The sequence below is a fragment of the Pleurodeles waltl genome, chromosome 4_1, assembly GCF_031143425.1.
Source record: "Pleurodeles waltl isolate 20211129_DDA chromosome 4_1, aPleWal1.hap1.20221129, whole genome shotgun sequence".
Classification (NCBI taxonomy): Eukaryota; Metazoa; Chordata; class Amphibia; order Caudata; family Salamandridae; genus Pleurodeles; species Pleurodeles waltl.
Genome location: NC_090442.1, coordinates 835,614,854 through 835,639,556, shown reverse-complemented (window position 1 = coordinate 835,639,556; position 24,703 = coordinate 835,614,854). Strand labels below are relative to the sequence as shown.

At 46.1% G+C, this 24,703-nt stretch overlaps 1 protein-coding gene across 8 annotated transcripts in view; it reads right to left on the bottom strand.

The window, feature by feature from the left end:
* The window catches only part of CPSF6 (cleavage and polyadenylation specific factor 6), a 532,852-nt gene that overhangs the window by 198,420 nt on the left and 309,729 nt on the right, over positions 1 to 24,703 (bottom strand). For 5 of the 8 annotated variants that reach the window (XM_069229589.1, XM_069229588.1, XM_069229583.1 and 2 more), the window contains exon 6: positions 19,893 to 20,033. The exons of the other annotated variants lie outside the window; for them this stretch is intronic. In XM_069229589.1, coding sequence (XP_069085690.1) covers positions 19,893 to 20,033 — 141 coding nt within the window. The remainder of the gene's footprint in view (positions 1 to 19,892; positions 20,034 to 24,703) is intronic. 8 annotated transcript variants of the gene reach the window in all.

Sequence of the window (24,703 nt, the reverse complement as noted above, 5' to 3'; positions counted from 1 at the left end):
GAATGGACTTTATAGTGGAACACAGACCTGGGACTGCCCATGCCAATGCAGATGGCCTTTCCAGGTTCTTCCACTTAGAAAATGAAGACTCTCTTGGGAAAGGTTAGTCTCATCCTCTTTCGTTTGGGGGGGGGTTGTGTAAGGAAATGCCTCCTTGGCATGGTTGCCCCCTGACTTTTTGCCTTTGCTGATGCTATGTTTACAATTGAAAGTGTGCTGAGGCCTGCTAACCAGGCCCCAGCACCAGTGTTCTTTCCCTAACCTGTACTTTTGTATCCACAATTGGCAGACCCTGGCATCCAGATAAGTCCCTTGTAACTGGTACTTCAAGTACCAAGGGCCCTGATGCCAAGGAAGGTCTCTAAGGGCTGCAGCATGTCTTATGCCACCCTGGAGACCTCTCACTCAGCACAGACACACTGCTTGCCAGCTTGTGTGTGCTAGTGAGGACAAAACGAGTAAGTCGACATGGCACTCCCCTCAGGGTGCCATGCCAGCCTCTCACTGCCTATGCAGTATAGGTAAGACACCCCTCTAGCAGGCCTTACAGCCCTAAGGCAGGGTGCACTATACCATAGGTGAGGGTACCAGTGCATGAGCATGATACCCCTACAGTGTCTAAATAAAACCTTAGACATTGTAAGTGCAGGGTAGCCATAAGAGTATATGGTCTGGGAGTCTGTCAAACACGAACCCCACAGCACCATAATGGCTACACTGAAAACTGGGAAGTTTGGTATCAAACTTCTCAGCACAATAAATGCACACTGATGCCAGTGTACATTTTATTGTAAAATACACCACAGAGGGCACCTTAGAGGTGCCCCCTGAAACTTAACCGACTATCTGTGTAGGCTGACTAGTTTTAGCAGCCTGCCACAAACCGAGACATGTTGCTGGCCCCATGGGGAGAGTGCCTTTGTCACTCTGAGGCCAGTAACAAAGCCTGCACTGGGTGGAGATGCTAACACCTCTCCCAGGCAGGAATTGTCACACCTGGCGGTGAGCCTCAAAGGCTCACCTCCTTTGTGCCAACCCAGCAGGACACTCCAGCTAGTGGAGTTGCCCGCCCCCTCCGGCCAGGCCCCACTTTTGGCGGCAAGGCCGGAGAAAATAATGAGGATAACAAGGAGGAGTCACTGGCCAGTCAGGACAGCCCCTAAGGTGTCCTGAGCTGAGGTGACTCTAACTTTTAGAAATCCTCCATCTTGCAGATGGAGGATTCCCCCAATAGGGTTAGGATTGTGACCCCCTCCCCTTGGGAGGAGGCACAAAGAGGGTGTACCCACCCTCAGGGCTAGTAGCCATTGGCTACTAACCCCCCAGACCTAAACACGCCCTTAAATTTAGTATTTAAGGGCTACCCTGAACCCTAGAAAATTAGATTCCTGCAACTACAAGAAGAAGGACTGCCTAGCTGAAAAACCCCTGCAGAGGAAGACCAGAAGACGACAACTGCCTTGGCTCCAGAAACTCACCGGCCTGTCTCCTGCCTTCCAAAGATCCTGCTCCAGCGACGCCTTCCAAAGGGACCAGCGACCTCGACATCCTCTGAGGACTGCCCCTGCTTCGAAAAGACAAGAAACTCCCGAGGACAGCGGACCTGCTCCAAGAAAAGCTGCAACTTTGTTTCCAGCAGCTTTAAAGAACCCTGCAAGCTCCCCGCAAGAAGCGTGAGACTTGCAACACTGCACCCGGCGACCCCGACTCGGCTGGTGGAGATCCGACGCCTCAGGAGGGACCCCAGGACTACTCTGATACTGTGAGTACCAAAACCTGTCCCCCCTGAGCCCCCACAGCGCCGCCTGCAGAGGGAATCCCGAGGCTTCCCCTGACCGCGACTCTTTGAACCTAAAGTCCCGACGCCTGGGAGAGACCCTGCACCCGCAGCCCCCAGGACCTGAAGGACCGGACTTTCACTGGAGAAGCGACCCCCAGGAGTCCCTCTCCCTCGCCCAAGTGGAGGTTTCCCCGAGGAATCCCCCCCTTGCCTGCCTGCAGCGCTGAAGAGATCCCGAGATCTCTCATAGACTAACATTGCGAACCCGACGCTCGTTTCTACACTGCACCCGGCCGCCCCCGCGCTGCTGAGGGTGAAATTTCTGTGTGGACTTGTGTCCCCCCCGGTGCCCTACAAAACCCCCCTGGTCTGTCCTCCGAAGACGCGGGTACTTACCTGCAAGCAGACCGGAACCGGGGCACCCCCTTCTCTCCATTCTAGCCTATGTGTTTTGGGCACCACTTTGAACTCTGCACCTGACCGGCCCTGAGCTGCTGGTGTGGTGACTTTGGGGTTGCTCCGAACCCCCAACGGTGGGCTACCTTGGACCAAGAACTGAACCCTGTAAGTGTCTTACTTACCTGGTAAAACTAACAAATACTTACCTCCCCTAGGAACTGTGAAAATTGCACTAAGTGTCCACTTTTAAAACAGCTATTTGTGAATAACTTGAAAAGTATACATGCAATTTTGATGATTTGAAGTTCCTAAAGTACTTACCTGCAATACCTTTCGAATGAGATATTACATGTAGAATTTGAACCTGTGGTTCTTAAAATAAACTAAGAAAAGATATTTTTCTATATAAAAACCTATTGGCTGGATTTGTCTCTGAGTGTGTGTACCTCATTTATTGTCTATGTGTATGTACAACAAATGCTTAACACTACTCCTTGGATAAGCCTACTGCTCGACCACACTACCACAAAATAGAGCATTAGTATTATCTATTTTTACCACTATTTTACCTCTAAGGGGAACCCTTGGACTCTGTGCATGCTATTCCTTACTTTGAAATAGCACATACAGAGCCAACTTCCTACAGCGTTGTTTTGTAGTTGTGTTCTTCAAACGTAACAAATGGAAAACTTAAGTAAAATAGATTTAAAAAAATAAAAATAAAAAAATAAAAAAGGAGCTCGGTAGACAAAGATGACAACCAAAGAGGTCAGAGGTAAGCAACGAGATGGGTAGAAGAGAAGCATAGTCAAGATATGGATTTGACAGATAAAGGGTAGAAGGAGAGAGAGAGGACATGGAGATTAGAGAGAGCTTGAGTAAGAGAGAATGGTAGGATGTAGATTGAAGAGAGAGGAGGCAGGATGAGGGAGTAGTAGAGGTGAATAGAATGGGAGAAAAAAAGGGGAAGCTAAGGTGCAAGGAGACAAGACAAAAACATAAGAAAAAGAGAGAGGAACGAGGTAAGGACAAGCAAGAGAGATAGATTGGAAGTGGATAGAGACGAGAAAAGGTGCGAGTAGGAGAAGAGATTCATGACAGCAAATTGACAGGAATGGTACACAGAATGATTAGGGTCGCAAGCTTCAGTATCAGCGGTGCTCAGAGGTGCAAGGAGCTCACTGCAACCCTGTAATGGATCATTTAATACCAAGCCAAAGTTGAGGGGCGGTCATTTCATTTCTGGTTTAAATTAAGGCCGAAGATACCTTTGCTGTGGCACTGGAATTTGGTAGCTTCCGAACAGCACATACTTGCATATTAACTGTTGCTTTCTTCAATGCACACCGCCTTGCCTGTAGTACACAAAGCACGTTTTATTGCTGCACATAAAGGAAACAAATTAGAGGGTACATTGCCCTCCACCCCTCCCCGCAATAAGCAACAATGCCAACTTACATGAGATGAATTTTAGAGATGCCCTATGGATCTGTTTAAAGGGTCACAGTATAGGTTGGCTCAATGCAGCATGCAGTTCCCATGGCAAAGGAGGATGCCTTACAGAGGTAAAGCTAAAAATTCCTATGTAGAGTTTAATTATACTCTGAGAGAAGAAATATGAGGAAGATACTTTTCCTTCTTCGAAATCCAGATACTGCAGACAAATGTACCCCAACAGAAAAATACTTGACAGCGCTCCTGACTAGGTCAAGCAAATATGAATGCCTTGTGTGGATCTGCGGGTCTACTGGATTGACGCCTTTGTATCAAGTGAAAAAATTAGCACTACAGGTTTATTGTTGCTGGTGCTGCTGCCTGTGCCCAAATATCCCTGCAATCAGCCAGATTACCCAGAAGGCCAACCTCTAACCGGCCAGCAACAATGCAGTCAGGCTGAGTGAGATGAGGTAATGATGAAGGATCTGTCAATTGTGCTGGAGAGGAGCCTTGGATTGGTATGGAGTCAAACTAGTGAGTCAGTAGGTCACTACACCAGAATTGATGAGGGAATGTCAGAGCAATTAGGATCAAGAAACAGTGATCACCTTCCACAGCACCTTAGAAAAAAGGAGAAGTGACAAACATGCAAATGAAGATGTTCAACCATGCCACTGAAAAGTAACTGCCCTTGGACCTGGGGTGCAAGACTCGCTAACTGGCCAACTTTCTGGAAGATGAACTGCACCAGGTCCTGATAGAGGTCTTGCTCATAAGTCAAAAACATGCCTGACAGCATATGCCTGTTTGTTTTGGCAACTTGGAAGATGAACCACTGCTATGTGCACTACGTCAATGGATCAATCCCAGAGCACCTGTGCCTCATGTTACGGAGAATGAATCTTCATTCATTCTTGTTTTGCGATGTAATACATTGAGGCTTTGTTGTCCACCTTGATCAAGACAGACTGACTTGTCAGCCTTGAAAGGAACTCCTATAAATCTAATCTGATAGCTTGTAGCTCCAAAGTTTATGTGGACCATTTAAACATCTTCTAAACAAAGACATCCTGTTGATAACTGTTGCATGAGGTCCCTCTCCCCCCACCTCGTACCCCACCACAAAAAAAAAAAAAATTTTTTAAAAAAAAGACCTCCAGCGATCCATCTGTCAGTGTTTTCTTTTTTTTGTCTATGAGGGATAAAGCGGAAGGTTTGCACTGCAATTGCTTGGAAATCAATCCCATAATAAAGCGTGCTTAAGCCTTCCTGTCCTATGCCATTCCAAGAACCTGTTGCTTGCTTTCACTGCCAATATAGCTCTTGTTGTGGCAGCTTTATTTGGAGCCTGAAAAAGGGTATTAATGCAGGATGAAATTAGATCCAACAGAAATGATTAAGTAATAACAGGAACTGCTATTTGGAACAAAATTCACTTGCGTAAATGTTGTTCCTTTTTGTGTGGGTGAGCAAGCGGCATTTGCATAAAATTCTATTGTGTGGACAAATTGTACTATCTGCCGCACCCAGTGATCTGTGGTTATTACCTTCGAAGCAGAACCAAAACTAGAAATTCTTCCACTAAACAGATGTACTTGGAGGTAAGCATGGCTACATTAAGCGCTTTGTTTGGTTGTCCTGAGGGAGTGGTTGGGTACCCTCTTTGTACCCAACTCTTCACATCCTGTAAGTCTCAGCAGGTAGTCCAATCTTTTTTGGACTCAACATTGGGAAAAACCTATAGGTCTGAGAGGGTATGAAAAAGGAAACAAGATGGTGTGCCGGCATTTAAACGGTCAAGGGGAGCGTGTAGTTTCACTGCCTGTTTTGATATGATATGTCCCCCCTCTATTCTGAATCTGATGTGTTTGGTTCTGTCATGTCCTTTGTGGAAGTGGTTAGAGGGGCACTTTTCAAAGAATCATTCCAAGATTAAAGTGTATTCCCGGAATTGTCCTTTCCTTCAGTAGCTAGAGAGCAAACTTAATTATCTGCAGTCAGGAGACTTGGAAGGAAAGGTCTTTCAGATGCCAAATATGTGCGCCCTAGGAGTTGGATATAGACAGTAAGGACAATGATCACGAGTCTCATCAGTGTAAATCATCTTCTGTCCACAGTGTGAACAGAATTCTTTTTCCATCTGACCCAAAATGCAAGTTGGAGGTGGGTATTAGTCACCCTGGTCCAGTAATTCGAGAGGAATTCCACCAAAAACCCTAAAAATACTCAAAAATGTATTCAAGCTGAAATCAGGGTGGCTGAAGTTCTCAGAAGAAAAGTTAAAGATGAAGATGTAGCTAGAATAAGGTCAAAGTCATGTTAGCTCAGAGCTCTTCTCAGGGACTATGTCACACATGTGGTAGAAATCAGATCTATGTGGCCTCTAGAGGGAGCGAGAGATCAGCACTTCCACTTCAATGGCCGAAGTTTGGGCTGTTTTAAATGAGGTGGATGTGCTGGATATACACTGTTGTTGGGTTTCTAGCCATTTGAACAATGTTTACTCTTATTTAAAGTTACCAAAGACGACCAGGAATGTCAAGCATGCAAATCTATGAGAGACCTAATGCAAGGGAAGTATGTGGTTTGCTACTGATCTACGGCCACCAATGATGGAAAATAAGTCCTCTTGCAAGTCTTAAAACAACTGTGCTGCATTCCCATCCACAATGTTTTTCCTAAATTTAGCGGTGCAGAATCAGAGCATTCACCCAGAATGATCCCCCATCCTGATTGAGATTTGCCACCTCGCCATTAATGAGATCCATGCCTATCCTAGTTGTGGTATGGGTGTGGTGTGTTGACTTCATTTTAACTAAGCGAACTGCAACGTTAACCTTTGGAATGGTGAAAGTGGTTTCCTCACAGCCTGCCTTAGTCCATTATATACAAGTTGGATTCAAGGTCCCCAAATGGAGGGAATCCAAACAACCTATCTCAGGAGCTGGGTGGAAGGGAAGTTACCGCCTCCTCCTTTTTCTGGTCTGGCTTGACAGCACAGCACTCACCAGACCAGAAAATGAAAATGTCACTTACCCAGTGTACATCTGTTCGTGGCATCAGTCGCAGTAGATTCGCATGTTCTGCAATAGCTCGCCATCTGGTGTTGGGCCGGAGTGTTACAAGTTGTTTTTCTTCGAAGAAGTCTTTCGAGTCACGGGACCGAGTGACTCCTCCTTTTGTCTCCATTGCGCATGGGCGTCGACTCCATCCTCGATTGTTTTTCCCCGCAGAGGGTGAGGTAGGAGTTGAATTGTAGTAATAGTGCCCATGCAATGGAGTGACTAAGTATGCACTTATTTAAGGTTGAGATGATACATATATAAATAATTGAAGGTAACTTCCAAACTGCTACAGGCTCCCGGGGAGGCGGGTGGGCACATGCGAATCTACTGCGACTGATGCCACGAACAGATGTACACTGGGTAAGTGACATTTTCAGTTCGATGGCATCTGTCGCTGTAGATACGCATGTTCTGCAATAGACTAGTAAGCAGTTATTTCCCCAAAAGCGGTGGATCAGCCTGTAGGAGTGGAAGTAGTCTGAAATAATGTCCTTAATACAGCTTGACCTACTGTGGCTTGTTGTGCGGATAACACGTCTACACAGTAGTGCTTGGTGAATGTGTGAGGCGTAGACCATGTGGCTGCCTTACATATTTCTTGCATTGGGATGTTTCCTAGAAAGGCCATGGTAGCACCTTTCTTTCTGGTTGAGTGTGCCCTTGGTGTAATGGGCAGCTGTCGTTTAGCTTTAAGGTAGCAGATTTGGATGCATTTAACTATCCATCTGGCTATACCTTGTTTTGAAATTGGGTTTCCTGCATGAGGTTTTTGAAATGCAATAAAGAGTTGTTTAGTCTTTCTGATGTTCTTTGTTCTGTCAATGTAATACATTAATGCTCTTTTGACATCTAATGTATGTAGTGCCCTTTCAGCTACGGTATCTGGCTGTGGAAAGAACACCGGAAGTTCCACTGTTTGATTTAGATGGAACGGTGAAATAACCTTTGGCAAAAATTTAGGATTGGTCCTTAGGACGACTTTATTTTTGTGTAGTTGTATAAAAGGTTCCTGTATAGTAAACGCCTGAATCTCGCTTACTCTTCTCAGGGAAGTAATGGCGATGAGAAATGCCACCTTCCAGGTTAGGAACTGTATGTCGCAGGAGTGCATGGGTTCAAAAGGTGGACCCATAAGTCTAGTTAGGACAACATTTAGGTTCCATGAAGGAACAGGTAGTGTTCTTGGTGGTATAATTCTCCTAAGGCCCTCCATGAATGCTTTAATGACTGGTATTTTATATAGGGAAGTTGAATAGGTAGTCTGCAGGTATGCAGATATTGCTGCAAGGTGAATCTTAATGGAAGAGAAAGCTAGGTTAGATTTTTGTAAGTGAAGCAAGTAACCCACTACATGTTCTGGAGTTGTGTGTAATGGTTGTATTTGATTAATATGGCAGTAGCAAACAAACCTCTTCCATTTACTTGCATAGCAGTGCCTGGTGGATGGCCTTCTTGCTTGTTTTATGACTTCCATACATTCTTGGGTAAGTTGTAAGTGCCCGAATTCTAGGATTTCAGGAGCCAGATTGCTAGATTCAGCGATGCTGGATCTGGGTGTCTGATCTTTTGGTTGTGCTGTGTCAACAGATCTGGCCTGTTGGGCAATTTGATGCAGGGTACCACTGATAGGTCTAGCAGCGTTGTGTACCAGGGTTGCCTTGCCCAAGTTGGTGCTATCAATATGAGTTTGAGTTTGCTTTGACTGAGTTGGTTTACCAGGTAAGGAAGGAGAGGGAGAGGAGGAAAAGCGTAAGCAAATATCCCTGACCAGTTCATCCATAGGGCATTGCCTTGGGATTGTTTGTGTGGGTATCTGGATGCGAAGTTTTGGCATTTTGCGTTCTCCCTTGTCGCAAACAAGTCTATCTGAGGTGTTCCCCAGAGTTTGAAATAAGTGTTCAGTATTTGGGGGTGAATTTCCCATTCGTGGACCTGTTGGTGATCTCGAGAGAGATTGTCTGCGAGTTGATTTTGTATCCCTGGTATAAACTGTGCAATTAGGCGAATTTGGTTGTGAATTGCCCAATGCCAAATTTTTTGTGCTAACATGCTTAACTGCGTGGAGTGCGTCCCTCCCTGCTTGTTTAGATAATACATTGTTGTCATGTTGTCTGTTTTGACGAGAATGTATTTGTGAACTATTATTGGTTGGAAAGCTTTTAGTGCTTGAAAAACTGCAAGAAGTTCTAGGTGATTGATATGCAGTTTTGTTTGCTGTACGTTCCATTGTCCTTGTATGCTGTGTTGATCGAGGTGTGCTCCCCACCCTGTCATGGAAGCATCTGTTGTTATTACGTATTGTGGCACTGGGTCTTGGAAAGGCCGCCCCTTGTTTAAATTTATGTTGTTCCACCACAGAAGCGAGAGGTAAGTTTGGCGGTCTATTAACACCAGATCTAGAAGGTGACCCTGTGCTTGAGACCACTGTGATGCTAGGCATTGTTGTAAGGGCCTCATGTGCAGTCTTGCGTTTGGGACAATGGCTATGCATGATGACATCATGCCTAGGAGTTGTAATACCATCTTTGCTTGTATCTTTTGTGTCGGATACATGCGTTGTATGATGGTGTTGAAATTTTGAATTCTTTGTGGACTTGGAGTGGCTACTCCTTTTGATGTGTCTATTATGGCTCCCAGGTATTGTTGTACCTTGCGTGGCCGAATTTTGGATTTTGTGAAATTGACGGTGAACCCTAGTTTGAAGAGGGTTTGTATGATATGATTTGTGTGATTTGAGCACTCTATTAACGAATGGGCCTTGATTAGCCAGTCGTCTAGATATGGGAACACATGTATTTGCTGCCTTCTGATGTGTGCAGCGACTACCGCTAGACATTTGGTAAAGACTCTTGGTGCGGTTGTTAATCCGAAAGGCAGTACCTTGAATTGGTAATGTATTCCTTTGAATACAAACCTTAGGTATTTCCTGTGCGATGGGTGAATTGGTATATGGAAATAAGCATCCTTGAGGTCTAAAGTTGCCATGTAGTCGTGCAGCTTTAGCAATGGCAATACTTCTTGTAGTGTGACCATGTGGAAGTGGTCTGATTTGATGAAAGTGTTGACTACTCTGAGGTCTAGGATTGGTCTCAGTGTTTTGTCCTTCTTTGGTATCAGAAAGTACAGTGAGTAAACTCCTGTGTTTATTTGTGTGTTTGGCACTAATTCGATTGCATTCTTTTGCAATAGTGCCTGCACTTCTATCTCTAGGAGATTGGAATGGTGTGTTGTTAAATTTTGTGCTTTTGGTGGTATGTTTGGAGGGAACTGTAGAAATTCTATGCAGTAACCATGTTGGATAATTGCTAGAACCCAAGTGTCTGTAGTGATTTTCTCCCATGCTCTGTAATAATGACCTATTCGTCCCCCCACTGGTGTTGTGTGGAGGGGGTGAGTGACATGTGAGTCACTGTTTAGTAGTAGGGGTTTTGGGGCTTTGGAATCTTCCTCTATTTCTAGGGAATTGCCCTCCTCTATATTGTCCCCGAAAACCTCCTCTATACTGTCCTTGGTAACTGGACGGTGTGGCTTGTGAGGTGCTGGCTTGTGTGCTTTGACCCCGAAACCCCCCTCGAAAGGGCGTTTTACGGAATGAGCTGTAATTCCCTCTGCTCTGCGGGGAGTAGAGTGCGCCCATGGCTTTGGCAGTGTCCGTATCTTTTTTGAGTTTCTCAATCGCTGTGTCCACTTCTGGACCGAACAGTTCTTTTTCATTAAAAGGCATATTGAGAACTGCTTGTTGAATCTCTGGTTTAAATCCAGACGTTCGGAGCCATGCATGCCTTCTGATAGTTACAGATGTATTAATTGTTCGTGCAGCTGTATCTGCAGCGTCCATGGAGGAGCGGATCTGGTTGTTGGAGATGGCCTGTCCCTCCTCAACCACTTGTTTGGCCCTATTTTGGAAGTCTTTGGGCAGATGTTCAATGAGATGTTGCATCTCGTCCCAGTGGGCTCTGTCATAGCGCGCAAGTAGTGCCTGGGAGTTCGCGATGCGCCACTGGTTTGCAGCTTGTGCTGCGACTCTCTTACCAGCTGCATCAAACTTGCGGCTTTCTTTATCTGGGGGTGGTGCATCTCCAGATGTGTGAGAGTTGGCCCTTTTCCTAGCTGCTCCTACAACAACAGAGTCTGGTGGCAGCTGTGTTGTGATGAAAGCCGGGTCTGTAGGAGGCGGCTTATACTTTTTTTTTCCACCCTTGGTGTGATTGCCCTACTTTTGACCGGGTCCTTAAATATGTCTTTTGCGTGCCGGAGCATACCAGGGAGCATAGGCAGGCTTTGGTAGGAGCTGTGGGTGGAGGAGAGTGTGTTGAACAAGAAATCATCCTCGACCTGTTCTGAGTGGAGGCTTACGTTGTGAAATTGTGCTGCTCTAGCCACCACCTGAGAGTACGCGGTGCTGTCTTCTGGTGGAGATGGTTTTGTAGGGTATGCCTCTGGGCTGTTATCTGACACTGGGGCGTCGTATAGGTCCCATGCGTCCTGGTCTTGGTCACCCTGGCTCATGGTGGTGTGAGCTGGGGAGTGTGATGGCGTTTGTGCTGGTGAAACGTTAATCACGGGCGGAGGAGAGGGTGGTGGTGTAACTCTTTTCACCACTTTTGGTTGTGGTGCTTGTTCCGTCTGGAAATCCAACCTTCTCTTTCTCCTAATGGGGGGAAGGGTGCTTATTTTTCCTGTCCCCTGCTGAATGAAGATACGCTTTTGCGTATGGTCCGCATCAGTTGCTTGTAGCTCTTCCTCAAACCTATGCTTCTGCATTTGGGAGGTTAGCGAGTGCTCTTCTGTATAAGAGCCTGAAGCTGGGTCGCTTGCAGTTTGTTTCGGCGTCGAAACTTTGTCTGCGTGTTTTTTCGGCTCCGAGGTGACTTTTTTCCTTTTCGGGGCCGAAACCTCTCGGCGTCGATCTGTTTCGGTGCCGCTGTCTCGGCGTCGAGCCGTGTCCACACCGGCATCTCGGTGTCGAGGCTTGTCTCCAGCACTTTCTCGGTCCCGAGAAGGCTGCGTGCCGGTGTCTCGACCGGAGTCGGACGATCTCGGCACTGTTTGGGCCTTTTTCGGTGCCGACGGTCGGTCACCGATTTTATGGGTTGAGCCATGGCCTGGTGGCAGTGGCGTCCCCTGGGCCTTGTAAATGTTTCTTTGTGTGGTTTTCGACGTCTTACTCACGGTTTGTGTATCGTCGAATCCTTCGGAGTCTGAGTCTTGGATCGAGAAGGTACCTTCCTCTTCCTGTTCCTCGAACTCCCGTCGGGCTGTCGGTGCGGACGCCATTTGAAGTCTTCTGGCTCGACGGTCTCGGAGTGTTTTTCGGGACCGGAACGCACGACAGGCCTCGCAGGTGTCTTCGCTGTGCTCAGGTGACAGGCACAGGTTGCAGACCAAGTGTTGGTCTGTGTAGGGGTATTTATTGTGGCATTTGGGGCAGAAACGGAACGGGGTCCGTTCCATCGGCGTTCTTCAGCACGCGGTCGGGCCGACCAGGCCCCGACGGAGGATCGAAAAACTACCCCGAAGGGCACCGGAGCTCTTCGATCTTCGATGCGGTGTTGAATCTAAGTATGCCGATCCCGAACGCAACAATACCGACGAAAATCTTCCGAAATTAACTATTTTTTCTGTTCCGAAACTCGGAGCGACAGGAACACGTCCGAACCCGATGGCGGAAAAAAAACAATCGAGGATGGAGTCGACGCCCATGCGCAATGGAGACAAAAGGAGGAGTCACTCGGTCCCGTGACTCGAAAGACTTCTTCGAAGAAAAACAACTTGTAACACTCCGGCCCAACACCAGATGGCGAGCTATTGCAGAACATGCGTATCTACAGCGACAGATGCCATCGAACAAATGGTTTTCATATTTTTGATAAATAGCATGACATCTCATCATAATATTTGGAAAAAATACATCTAATTCCACCAGACTGGTTAGATTCAAAATACTTTCGAAATAATTATGATTAATAATTGTAACAACAACAATATAGTCCTTAAAGTAATAAACTTAATTGTATTCCTCATATTTATACAGACTATGTAGGAAGCTGGCCTGGTGGACACCTACACTTTATACCAGGTCCAGGCAACCCGTATTAGTTAGTGAACAGTGTCTAGGAAGCCAGGGCTCTCTAGTGGTAGCTGTAATGAGCAGCCAAGATTTATTTAGGAGGAGTGTAAGCACGTGCAATACCACAGTAGTCACGCAGTAGCTTATCTCACATGAACAGAACCATACAGTGTTGCAAAAATAAAGGTACTTTATTACAGTAACATTGAACTAGATGGTTTATAGGAAGACACCCAACTGGAGGTAAGTCTACCGTATATACACACAGTAGATAATAGGAATTAGAAAAGAAAAACAACAAGCATTTGTAAGAAATAGCAGAATATAGCTACGGCCCTATTGGGGAACCACACCGTATACTAAAATAGTGGAATGCAAAGTTAGGTTCCCCCACCCAAGGATGTGGATTAGTTAGTAGGGAGCTGGGAGAATTTGGAACCCCAACAGGTGTACCTAGATGGCCCCCAGCCACCAGAAGAGCAGAGGTAATTTACCTGGTCTTCCCACAGACTAACAAAGGGACTTGGGAAGTTCTCAAGAACAGGACCAGCCCAGTGGAACCTAAAGCTGGATTGGGGAGGAAGAGGACCTGCAAAAGAAGGGACAGAGTCCAATCCATGCAGGAGTGTCCAGATAGGGCAGGAGCCACTACCCACCCTTCTGTGCAAGAAGATCCGGGTCAACAGCGGAAGGTGAAGGTCAGCTGTGGAGCCCAGGAACTTCAGAGGAGTCCCTAAAGTCGTGCAGAAACTGTCCCATGCCAGTCGCGGGTCAAAGATGAGCCAACAAGCCTTGGCAAGTACAAATCTTGACAGAACAGGTTTTAGAGCTGAAGAGGAACAGCAACCTTTGGAGGGGAGTCTGGGCTGACCCTCAGCAGTCGCAACCCCAACAGACAACCCACTGGCAGCAGGCATAGTAAGTTGCAGTGAGGCTTAATCAGCAGACCTGGAGAGGAGTCCCATGTGGCTGGAGCAGCAGAGAGGAGACTGTCCTTGCAAGGATAAAGTGCTGGATGCCGGGGATACTTGAAGATTCGATCCCTCGGAGCAGAGGTCAACAATCCTTGGTTGCTGCAAGAGCCGCGATGCACAGGGAATCTGTCCTGCAAGAAGAGGCAAGGGCTCATTGTCTCCCAAGTAAGGCAGAGAGGACCAAGAGAACCACTCAGAACCACCAAGTGAGTTAGAATATCTGAACCACAACACTTGCAGCTACCACGTGTAGGAAAGTAGCCTCTTTTTAGCATGGCTACGCCCACATTTTGCCTGTGTCAGTGTGGGTGACTGTGTTCACTGGGATCCTGCTAACCAGGACACCAGTGATTAAGGTCTCTCCCTTCTAACTTGGTTACTTGTACCATTTTCACCCCACATTTGGCATACTGGTGCGCCGCTGTAAGTCCCTAGTATATGGTACCCAGGGCATTGGCCCACCAGGGGATCCCCCATGGGCAGCAGCATGTATTATGCCACCCATGGGAAGCCCATACAAAGTGTTCTGAAGGCCTGCCATTTGCAGCCTGCGTGAAAAGGTATATGCACCCTTTTCCACTACAGGCCACTGCACCAGGTCAAATACGTTACCCCTGTGGCAGGCCCTCCATGCTCAGAGGGCATGGTGCAAGTACCTGTGTGTGTGAGGGTACCCCTGCACTAGCAGAGGTGCCCTCACGAACTCCAGTGCCATTTTCATGAACTTTGTGAGTGCAGGCACAATATTTTATGCGTGTACTGGACATAGGTCACTACCTATGTCCAGCTACATAATGATAAACACCACATCTAGGCAGGTTTGATATCAAACAAGTCAGAATCATACCCCAATACTGTTGTCAGTATTGAAAATATGATTCCGTGCACTCCGGGGGGTCCTTAGATGACCTCCAGCATTGCTCCTACAAGCTGTCTAGCTAAGCTCAAGCTGCTGCTGCCACCCCTCAGACAGGTTTCTGCCCTCCTGCTGCTTGAGTAGCTCAAGCAAAGGAAGACATGCCTCCTTGGCATGGTTACCCCCTGACTTTTTGCCTTTGCTGATGCTAAGTTTTGATTTGAAAGTGTGCTGAGGCCTGCTAACCAGGCCCCAGCACTAGTGTTCTTTCCCTAAGCTGTACTTTTGTTTCCACAATTGGCACACCCTGGCATCTAGGTAAGTCCCTTGTAACTGGTACCCCTGGTACCAAGGGCCCTGATGCCAGGGAAGGTCTCTAGGGGCTGCAGCCTGTCTTATGCCCCTCTGGGGACCCCTCACTCAGCACATGCACACTGCCTCACAGCTTGTGTGTGCTGGTGGGGAGAAAATGACTAAGTTGACATGGCACTCCCCTCAGAGTGCCATGCCAACCTCACACTGCCTGTGGCATAGGTAAGCCACCCCTCTAGCAGGCCTTACAGCCCTAAGGCAGGGTGCACTATACTACAGGTGAGGGCATATGTGCATGAGCACTATGCCCCTACAATGTCTAAACAAAACCTTAGACATTGTAAGTGCAGGGTAGCCATAAGAGTATATGGTCTGGGAGTTTGTCAAACACAAACGCCACAGTTCCATAATGGCTATACTGAAACCTGAGAAGTTTGGTATCAAACTTCTCAGCACAATAAATGCACACTGATGCCAGTGTGCAATTTATTGTAACATACACCCAGAGCGCATCTTAGAGATGCCCCCTGAATACCAATCCGACTTCTAGTGAAGACTGACCAGTTTCTGCCAGCCTGCCACACACCAGACATGTTGCTGGCCACAAGGGAGAGTGCCTTTGTCACTCTGTGGCCACGAACAAAGCCTGTAGGAACTGTAACACCTGGTGGTGAGCCTCAAAGGCCTTTTGTTACAGCACCCCAGACCATCCCAGCTAGTGGAGATGCCCGCCCCTCCGGCCACTGCCCCCACTTTTGGTGGCAAGGCAAGGCTGGAGGAGATAATGAGAAAAACATGGAGGAGTCCCCCACCAGTCAGGACAGTCCCTGAGGTGTCCTGAGCTGAGGTGACTCCTGCCTTTAGAACTCCTCCATCTTGAGTTTGGAGGATTCCCCCAATAGGATTAGGAATATACCCCACTCCCCTCAGGGAGGAGGCACAAAGAGGGTGTAGCCACCCTCAAGGACAGTAGCCATTGGCTACTGCCCTCCCAGACCTAAACACACCCCTAAATTCAGTATTTAGGGGCACCCCAGCACCCAGGAAACTAGATTCCTGCAACCTGAAGAAACAAGGAGGACAAGTGCTTTGGCCCCAGCCCTACCTGCCGGTCTCCAACTTTGAAAACCTGCAACCAGCGACGCATCCGACAGGGACCAGCGACCTCTGAAGCCTCAGAGGACTGCCCTGGACTGAAAAAAACTCCTGTGAGCAGCGGCCCTGCTCAAAACCAGCTACTTCTTTGCCACAAAGAAGCAACTTCCAAAGATTGCGCTTTCCCCACCGGACTTCGCACTCTGCACCCGACACCCCCGGCTCGAGATTCAGAGAACCAACACCTCAGGGAGGACTCCCCAGCGAATGCGAGCCCATGAGTAACCAGAGCCAACCCCCCCCCCCCAAACCCCTACAGCGATGCCTGCAGAGTGAATCCAGAGGATCCCCCTGACCGCGACTGCCTGTAACAAGGGACCCTACACCTGGAACCAGCACTGCACCCGCCACCCCCCCCCCCAGGTGATCCTCTGCCTAGCCCAGGTGGTGGCTGTCCCGAGAAGCCCCCCTTGTGCCTGCCTGCACCACTAGAGTGACCTCCGGGCCCCTCCATTGTTTTCTCTGCACACTGCACCCGGCTGCCCCTGAGGGTGTGTTTTGTGTGCCTACTTGTGTCCCCCCCCCAGTGCGCCCCCGAGGATGCAGGTACTTACCTGCTGGCAGACTGGAACCAGAGCTCCCCAGTTCTCCATAGGTGCCTATGTGGTGTGGGCACCTCTTTGACCTCTGCACCTGACCAGCCCTGAGCTGCTGGTGTGGTAACTTTGGGGTTGCCTTGAACCCCAGAACTGAGACTTGTAAGTGTTTTACTTACCTCCTAATCTAACCTTTACTTACCTCCCCAAGGAACTGCTGATTTTTGCATTGTGTCCACTTTCAAAATAGCTTATTGCCATTTTTACAATGACTGTATAAGATATTCCTTTTATTCAAAGTTCCTAAAGTATCCAAGTGAAGTACCTTGCATTTGAAGTGTTTACTCCAATTTGGAACCTGTGGTTCTTAAAATAAATATATTTTTCTATATAAAATCTATTGGCCTGAAGTAAGTCTTTGAGTGTGCGTTCCTCATTTATTGCCTGTGTGTGTACAACAAATGCTTAACACTACCCTCTGGTAAGCCTACTGCGACTACACTACCACAAAATAGAGCATTAGAATTACCTAATTTTGCCACTATCTTACCTCTAAGGGGATCCCTTGGACTGTGTGCACAATATTTCTTACTTTGAAATAGTGTATACAGGGCCAACTTCCTACAAAGGGCATAGATCGAAAGTTACTGACATCAATGTGCAGTTTCCAGGGTGTTGCAAGGCTGTCGCAGAATCAGGCAGCACTACCTGCCACACACACACAATCGATTAAGATTTCCAGATTCCGTCTGCTGCCTGGGAATGTTCTAAAGGTGAGGATTATGTGAACAGAAGTAGGCATAAGAATGCTACATCAATAGCTGTTCAAGCTGTGACAGTCAGCGCTGCATAGGTTTGCATTATGCTAGTTTATCATTTCACTTCACTCTTAATCCTTGTGGGCCATCCTCTCCTTTTTAGGATCATTTGCTTTACACATGTCAGAATTTCTTTCCTGAAACTCACTATTATGTTATAAACCCTGCTCAAGGTCTGAAAGAGCAGCAATCAGATATGAAAGAATTCCAAATGAGGTTGGGGGTTTTATCCGATTGCATCAAAATCTGGTGGTGTGTTGGTCATTCGGTCATGAATACCTTTTGCCCAGCTGGCCAACTTTAAGGTGGGTTAGAGTTGCCCTTACCACAGAGGCTACACACCCCAGTTTGGCTTCTGGTCCGATAGAAGCATGGAATGGAAAATTAAATATCTGTGAGGCCAGTTAGCTTTGTGGTACAGGTAAAGTGCTTTTACAGTAGAGAGACGTGGTGCAAGGTGATCTTATTAGAGGGGATTTAGATCAAGGAAACCTCTTGGAAAGGTTTAAGGAATTGGCATCCCCAGAAAGCATACTTTGATTATTGACCTGCTACTGCACTCAGATCAAGGCTGAGAATGTCTTACAGAATGTTTAGGCTATGCCATCTGCTACTGGATAGGGCAAAAACACAGAATGTCAAAAGTAATGAGTTGCAATTGTTTCTGCCTATCCAAATGTACAGAGAGAGCATGCCTCATCTTCCTCAAGTCCACCATTTTACTGTACGAACTTCCAATAACCTATATCCACACACTCACAACTGTTATCCTCTAGGATCCCCACTAAATCATTAAGGACACCAAGGTTTACCCACTGTTTCAGCTGGTGAAATGAGTCTGTGTGAAGAGGACAGTTCTTAGCAACACTGCAGCAGAAGACAAGATTAATTAATGACTAAGACATGTACAAACGCTCACATGAAAGGGCATACCATACAAATATTCAATATTTATCAAGGTTTCAAATCTATGAGATCTGTGTATCTATGAATTTAGGATGTGTACTTCCCGTTTATATACTCCTTAAAAACAGCAGCAAACTGAAAGAACATACTGCTTATATTAATGCTAACCATATATTCCTAACCTCATACATTGATATTAATCTGGCTTATCAGATCAATTAAAAACAATTCCAGAACCTACTGTAGACAGACAACCAAAAGCATAACAATGTGCACAACATGGCTTTAAGAATCTAGCTGGCAAAGAGTTTCAACCTAAATGAAGCACATAATATACATACATGTAGTCAAAATCATACATCAATCAACACCAATACACATTAAATACAAACTAGCATTATGAAGTGCAAACAGGTTTAAATGTGTGTGCTAAATGCTCGACACCTCAAAACACATCCATGTCAAACATTCAAACACAACCCTTAGCACCATTTTGCACTCACCACTGCTCCAAGTGATAAAGCTGGCTAAGCATTCCTCCTAACAGCACAATGATGCCTGCTACCTTAAGTCACCCAGCCCCCAAAAAAAAAAAAAAAAAAAAAAAACATGGCACAAAACAAAAAGGCTGTATGCTCTTCACAGACCCATAACAACATACAGCTGATAGTAAGCAATTACTAAGTAATAACAGCCTGTTATAGCCTTACTAATCCATAATCCAATATGAAAACACCTTTAAAGAACTCCAAACTCCTGTGGTGTGTACGAAAGGTGAATAAGGAGATTTTTCTTGATTTCCTAAAAGCGACGTTCAGGTTAAAGATTTAACTTATCTCCAGAATATGCACACATACACACTAACCAAGATCTGTAACCTCCACTTGTGAGGCTAAAAGTAACTTTTGAAATACAGTTGTCCATTATTATCACAAGAGACTGCTAATCACAGTTTAGCACTTGCAGCTCAAACACCAAATTTTGCAGCAAAAGTGAGAACTACTAAGGAAAAGGAAATATGGCAATGCATAAACATACCCCTCCGGCCACCAGTAAATCCCTCCAAGAATCTTTAAGAAGTTTGCAAAGAATTTCAAAGTATCACACAGTAAGTAACTGAGCCTGTGAAATGAGGATGGTTTGAAGAAATTCTTACATCTATGACTGGGATAATCAAACAATCTCTAAAAACTCTTAAGAAAAGAAACGATCAGATTGCAGCATTTTGGCTTAGGATAATGAGGTGATACTTTTACCTCAATCAAAGTGTCTACACATGCCTAAACAATGTATGTGATAACATGCCATTTCTGCCAGGTCATAATTAGCTAAAAGGATACTAAGCATGTATCCATTTCCGTTCATGATAATTTAGCACCATCCTATCTGTTCTCTGCAGGCTCCCCTTTTCACAAAATGCCATTTGTTTTCCGAACACTGAATTCTTGCTTCGGTCTATCTTGCATTTCGGTCTGAGGTGCGCATTAAAGTTGGCAAGCCATTCTAATGGTCTTGCATGTAATGTCTTCACGTGAACGTGCTAATGGGAAAAGATTATAAAATCAGACACTTTAGTTTGCTTACCTCTGTTTTGGCGATCATCTCTGCCCCTGGAACTTCTGACCCCGCGAGGTGGAGGTCCTTCAGGTACTCTGCGTTCCCTAGGGAGGACGTGGTGCCCTGATTGAGGATAGGAGACCCGCTCTCTTCCAGATCCAGCTGGCACTGTTGGAAAACAGGTCCAGCAACTGTAGGCGTTAATGAGGACAGGCACTCAAGGCAAGCAGTCCCCTGACATTTAACTGATGGCATAAATTCATGAAACATAAATAGGGGGGGCTGACACAAAAGAATTAGAACGTTTGAATTCAAAACTAAAACAACTCTATGCCTCAAACAAGGCTTACATCACTGAGCAAAGTAGGTCGTAGATAAAGCCATCTTCATCTCCTTACATTGCTGTAGTGGCAAATCAGTAGCATTGGTGCTCTCAAAGTATGCTGCAGAATGGGGTCACTGTAGGGAGGCAGACTGCTGCCCAAGGACCTCTTGGAGCGAACTTTTGCTACCCACATACCTCAAGTGTCAAGTTAATCCCAGGACTAGAATATTCCTTCTACTTCTGTACAGGGGCAAGTGAATAAAGCAAAATCAGCTTCAAAGATTTACTCTTGCGCAATATTAGTTATCTCCTACACTACTGTATATATACATGTGTTTCAATCATGTCTACTAATTATTTAATTCCCCGATGCAGCATTTAATGAATATTTTAGGATCTACCACTAAATGTTTTCATATACTTGTCACAACATCTGCTAATGGCTCCCTCTGAATTTTCTGCAAGTCAGCTGGTTTATTCCACACACTAAGTGATTTCCAGACTGGAACAATAACTAGATGGGACTTAAAGCAGCGTTTGTGCAGTAAACGCATATGGTAGCAGAATGTTTGATTTTAATGAGGCATGTCTAAAGGGATGCTGCATTAGGCACATTTAAGTCTTGGTGGAATCACTGAAAAAAGAATTTCAGGGAAATAGGAGACCTAAGAAATGTGTAACAATAGAAACCAGCAAGATAGCACTAAGTTGCACTAAGTTTTGAGTTAACTGCAGTCAATAGCAGGGTGTGGTGAAAATAATCCACACTTGTGAATGCTACCAGTATCTGAAAATAACCCAAAACTTTAGCGGTTTAAAAAATGTAATTTCTATATTTGCAAAGGCAATCATGCTCATACACAAAATACTTTCTAAAATACATAATTAATCAAATCATACTTATAAGGAAAGTCTAAGGTCAAGTTAGAATGACATTAAATTTGGTGCTCAGAAAGGAAGGTCTGAAAATAAGGTCAAGCTAGTGAAAAAAACCGAAAATGAAGTAAATGATTCAACCAGTCCACTTAAGTACTACTACACCTGCAAATAATCGAAATCTATTGCCCAAACAGACTAAAAGGTTTGCAATAATCTGTTTTCAGTCCAATTGCACAGAGGAAAGCAGTAGTGGAAAAGTGGTAGAGCAGCATCTTTCAGAACAGTTTAGAGCTCTGTCAAATGTATTTAAACTTTCAAACTTCAACACCACCATTCCAAGCCACACACTAACCCATTCAGTCGGGGAAAAAAATGAGGTCTGCATCACCCCTAGAATAATGATAATGCAGATTTCAGCTAAGTCTCTCAATGTCACAGAAAGAATGAACCTCTCATGTAGGAAAAAATAATCCAACTGCATTTTACTCCTTACCATGCTTCTGCTGAAACAGTGGCCATAGAAGCCCATCTGAAGCACTTAAAATCAAGCTTAGTTGTGCAATCTTTTTATTTCCCTGATGCAGACACATCTACTGAGTGTATTCCAAAACAAATAGGCCACAGCAGAATTTAACAGCACAAAGAAACGTGTTACCTACCTAAAACCATGAGTTAATTGAATGGTCTGTCCTGCCCTACTCCCAAACGCCAACCCTGTCTCCTCCCCCCCCCCCAATCGTTGACTTGTCATAACCGCCCCAAATCCTGTGAATACAGACCTTTCATTTTACCCTCATTGTCCTGTGGAGGGTCATGTCAGTTTGTAAAATAAAATATTTATTTTACAAATTTTGAGCTGCACCTTGTTTTTTATGTAGTGTTTTACACCTAATGTGAAATTACTCTAAATAATACTTTAGTTTTTTTAATCCATGTGTTTTTTTTTTTTTATATACATGTATAAAGGATGGAAGCCTTTATTGACCCAACTGGGATTTGAGATTGTGAATTTACCATCACACATTCTTTTGACTCCGGGTTCAATAGACACAGGGAGTCCGTGGTAACAGGCGCCACAGTGAAGTAATCTTATTAATTTTGGATGGGAACTCCTGCATCACACTCATATTAGCTGATGGAGACAGCGATGATAGTAAGCCTAAGGTCACCATATTTTTGAAGGCACATATGGGACACCCACAATCTCTGGGCATTATTTAGCATTACTGTAAACTGACCAAAAAAAGACAAAGGCACAATTCTGATTGCGGCACGCTGTACTATCTCTTTTATGAATGACCTTTATGATTCTATGTCAGGATCGGAGATGATAATTAGCCTTTATTTCACTCCAGCAGCCACTAAAAGAACGCAACTACAATAAGCAACTGTAGGAAGTTGGCTCTGTATGTGCTATTTCCAAGTAAGGAATAGCATGCACAGAGTCCAAGGGTTCCCCTTAGAGGTAAAATAGTGGTAAAAATAGATAATACTAATGCTCTATTTTGTGGTAGTGTGGTCGAGCAGTAGGCTTATCCAAGGAGTAGTGTTAAGCATTTGTTGTACATACACATAGACAATAAATGAGGTACACACACTCAGAGACAAATCCAGCCAATAGGTTTTTATATAGAAAAATATCTTTTCTTAGTTTATTTTAAGAACCACAGGTTCAAATTCTACATGTAATATCTCATTCGAAAGGTATTGCAGGTAAGTACTTTAGGAACTTCAAATCATCAAAATTGCATGTATACTTTTCAAGTTATTCACAAATAGCTGTTTTAAAAGTGGACACTTAGTGCAATTTTCACAGTTCCTAGGGGAGGTAAGTATTTGTTAGTTTTACCAGGTAAGTAAGACACTTACAGGGTTCAGTTCTTGGTCCAAGGTAGCCCACCGTTGGGGGTTCAGAGCAACCCCAAAGTCACCACACCAGCAGCTCAGGGCCGGTCAGGTGCAGAGTTCAAAGTGGTGCCCAAAACACATAGGCTAGAATGGAGAGAAGGGGGTGCCCCGGTTCCGGTCTGCTTGCAGGTAAGTACCCGCGTCTTCGGAGGGCAGACCAGGGGGGTTTTGTAGGGCACCGGGGGGGACACAAGTCCACACAGAAATTTCACCCTCAGCGGCGCGGGGGCGGCCGGGTGCAGCGTAGAAACGAGCGTCGGGTTCGCAATGTTAGTCTATGAGAGATCTCGGGATCTCTTCAGCGCTGCAGGCAGGCAAGGGGGGGATTCCTCGGGGAAACCTCCACTTGGGCGAGGGAGAGGGACTCCTGGGGGTCGCTTCTCCAGTGAAAGTCCGGTCCTTCAGGTCCTGGGGGCTGCGGGTGCAGGGTCTCTCCCAGGCGTCGGGACTTTAGGTTCAAAGAGTCGCGGTCAGGGGAAGCCTCGGGATTCCCTCTGCAGGCGGCGCTGTGGGGGCTCAGGGGGGACAGGTTTTGGTACTCACAGTATCAGAGTAGTCCTGGGGTCCCTCCTGAGGCGTCGGATCTCCACCAGCCGAGTCGGGGTCGCCGGGTGCAGTGTTGCAAGTCTCACGCTTCTTGCGGGGAGCTTGCAGGGTTCTTTAAAGCTGCTGGAAACAAAGTTGCAGCTCTTCTTTGGAGCAGGTCCGCTGTCCTCGGGAGTTTCTTGTCTTTTCGAAGCAGGGGCAGTCCTCAGAGGATGTCGAGGTCGCTGGTCCCTTTGGAAGGCGTCGCTGGAGCAGGATCTTTGGAAGGCAGGAGACAGGCCGGTGAGTTTCTGGAGCCAAGGCAGTTGTCGTCTTCTGGTCTTCCTCTGCAGGGGTTTTTCAGCTAGGCAGTCCTTCTTCTTGTAGTTGCAGGAATCTAATTTTCTAGGGTTCAGGGTAGCCCTTAAATACTAAATTTAAGGGCGTGTTTAGGTCTGGGGGGTTAGTAGCCAATGGCTACTAGCCCTGAGGGTGGGTACACCCTCTTTGTGCCTCCTCCCAAGGGGAGGGGGTCACAATCCTAACCCTATTGGGGGAATCCTCCATCTGCAAGATGGAGGATTTCTAAAAGTCAGAGTCACCTCAGCTCAGGACACCTTAGGGGCTGTCCTGACTGGCCAGTGACTCCTCCTTGTTTTTCTCATTATTTTCTCCGGCCTTGCCGCCAAAAGTGGGGCCTGGCCGGAGGGGGCGGGCAACTCCACTAGCTGGAGTGTCCTGCTGGGTTGGCACAAAGGAGGTGAGCCTTTGAGGCTCACCGCCAGGTGTGACAATTCCTGCCTGGGGGAGGTGTTAGCATCTCCACCCAGTGCAGGCTTTGTTACTGGCCTCAGAGTGACAAAGGCACTCTCCCCATGGGGCCAGCAACATGTCTCGGTTTGTGGCAGGCTGCTAAAACTAGTCAGCCTACACAGATAGTCGGTTAAGTTTCAGGGGGCACCTCTAAGGTGCCCTCTGTGGTGTATTTTACAATAAAATGTATACTGGCATCAGTGTGCATTTATTGTGCTGAGAAGTTTGATACCAAACTTCCCAGTTTTCAGTGTAGCCATTATGGTGCTGTGGAGTTCGTGTTTGACAGACTCCCAGACCATATACTCTTATGGCTACCCTGCACTTACAATGTCTAAGGTTTTATTTAGACACTGTAGGGGTATCATGCTCATGCACTGGTACCCTC